General features: G+C 52.0%; 1 protein-coding gene across 1 annotated transcript in view; it reads right to left on the bottom strand.

Moving 5' to 3' along the window:
- PLOD3 (procollagen-lysine,2-oxoglutarate 5-dioxygenase 3) overlaps window positions 1-1,128 on the bottom strand; it is a 9,367-nt gene that overhangs the window by 5,881 nt on the left and 2,358 nt on the right. The window contains exon 2 of the mRNA XM_013005437.1: window positions 119-169. Coding sequence (XP_012860891.1) covers window positions 119-169 — 51 coding nt within the window. The remainder of the gene's footprint in view (window positions 1-118; window positions 170-1,128) is intronic.

Genomic DNA, 1,128 nt, shown 5'->3' with positions numbered 1-1,128 from the left:
TGCCCCTGTGAAATGCGGAAAGCTTTCCCGTCTCCAAGGAAACGCTACGTGTTGCAGGGCTTCTGCTGAAGCCCGGAAGCGCGCGGCGCCGCGGCGGCGGAAGTGAAGCTGCCCCGACCTGCGCCGTCCGCCCAGTGCGCGTGCGCAGCAGGCTCTTCCGGCGGCTACTCTGTGACAATGGTGGAGAAGAAAGCTTCGTGTAGGTGAGCGCCCCGGGCGGTTCGCCCCACTTTCTCCTCCCAGGTCACAATATGGCTGAGGTTTGGGGTTTTTTTTAATCACTCAGTTATTCACGCCCCAATGCCATCCAGGACCTTGGGTTCTCGAGTGGGAGCAGCCCTCCATTCCGTCCGGTTGATAGCCGCTCCGAGCCGCGCGCCGGAACTGGGACGGAACCCTTAGCACCCCAGAACCGTGTAGGCGGGAGGCCAGGCCCTGGGTGCGTGGGGCATCCCAGCCCAGCTTCTGCAAAGGGGCACGGGGAAGGACACGCCCACCTCTCCTCCCACGTTTTAAATATGTATGAAACCAGTCAGGTTTCCATTCAACGACTTGGACACAAAGGGTCCGGTAACACTGGTCACCTTCCTCACAGCGTGTCCGAGTCCTCATGACAGCTTCCCTGGTTTAGTGCCCTTCTGCCCTTCCCAGATAACTGCATGTCCTGCGAGTGGTTGTGGGTTTTTTGTTTTGTTTTTCCTTTTCCTTTTTAAAAAACAAAACAAATTGAAGGCATGTGGCGATGTAGAGGCACATTTTTCCTCCAGCAGCATAGTCTCACTCTGTCCCTGTGCCACTGTTTGGTAATTCTCCTATTAGACTACACTTAATAGACTGTCCCTGGCTATTGGGTCAATTTTGACTCATTGCCTCCCACCCCCCACCACCCATATTTTGTTTTTATGTAATCATTTTATTGTGGGCTCGTACAACTCTTATTACAATCCATACATATATCCTTTGTGTCAAGCACATTTGTACATCTGTTGCCATCATCATTCTCAAAACATTTGCTTTCTACTTGAGCCCTTGGTATCATCTTTTTCCCCTCCCTCCCTGCTCCCCCCTCCCTTATGAACCCTTGATAATTTATAAATTGTTACTATTTTGTCATATCTTACACTGTCC

The sequence above is a fragment of the Echinops telfairi genome, unplaced genomic scaffold, assembly GCF_000313985.2.
Source record: "Echinops telfairi isolate 266 unplaced genomic scaffold, ASM31398v2 ScPeMD7_5;HRSCAF=22, whole genome shotgun sequence".
NCBI classification, from domain to species: domain Eukaryota; kingdom Metazoa; phylum Chordata; class Mammalia; order Afrosoricida; family Tenrecidae; genus Echinops; species Echinops telfairi.
Note: the sequence above shows the minus strand (reverse complement) of the source record. Positions and strands in the feature narration are given on the sequence as shown.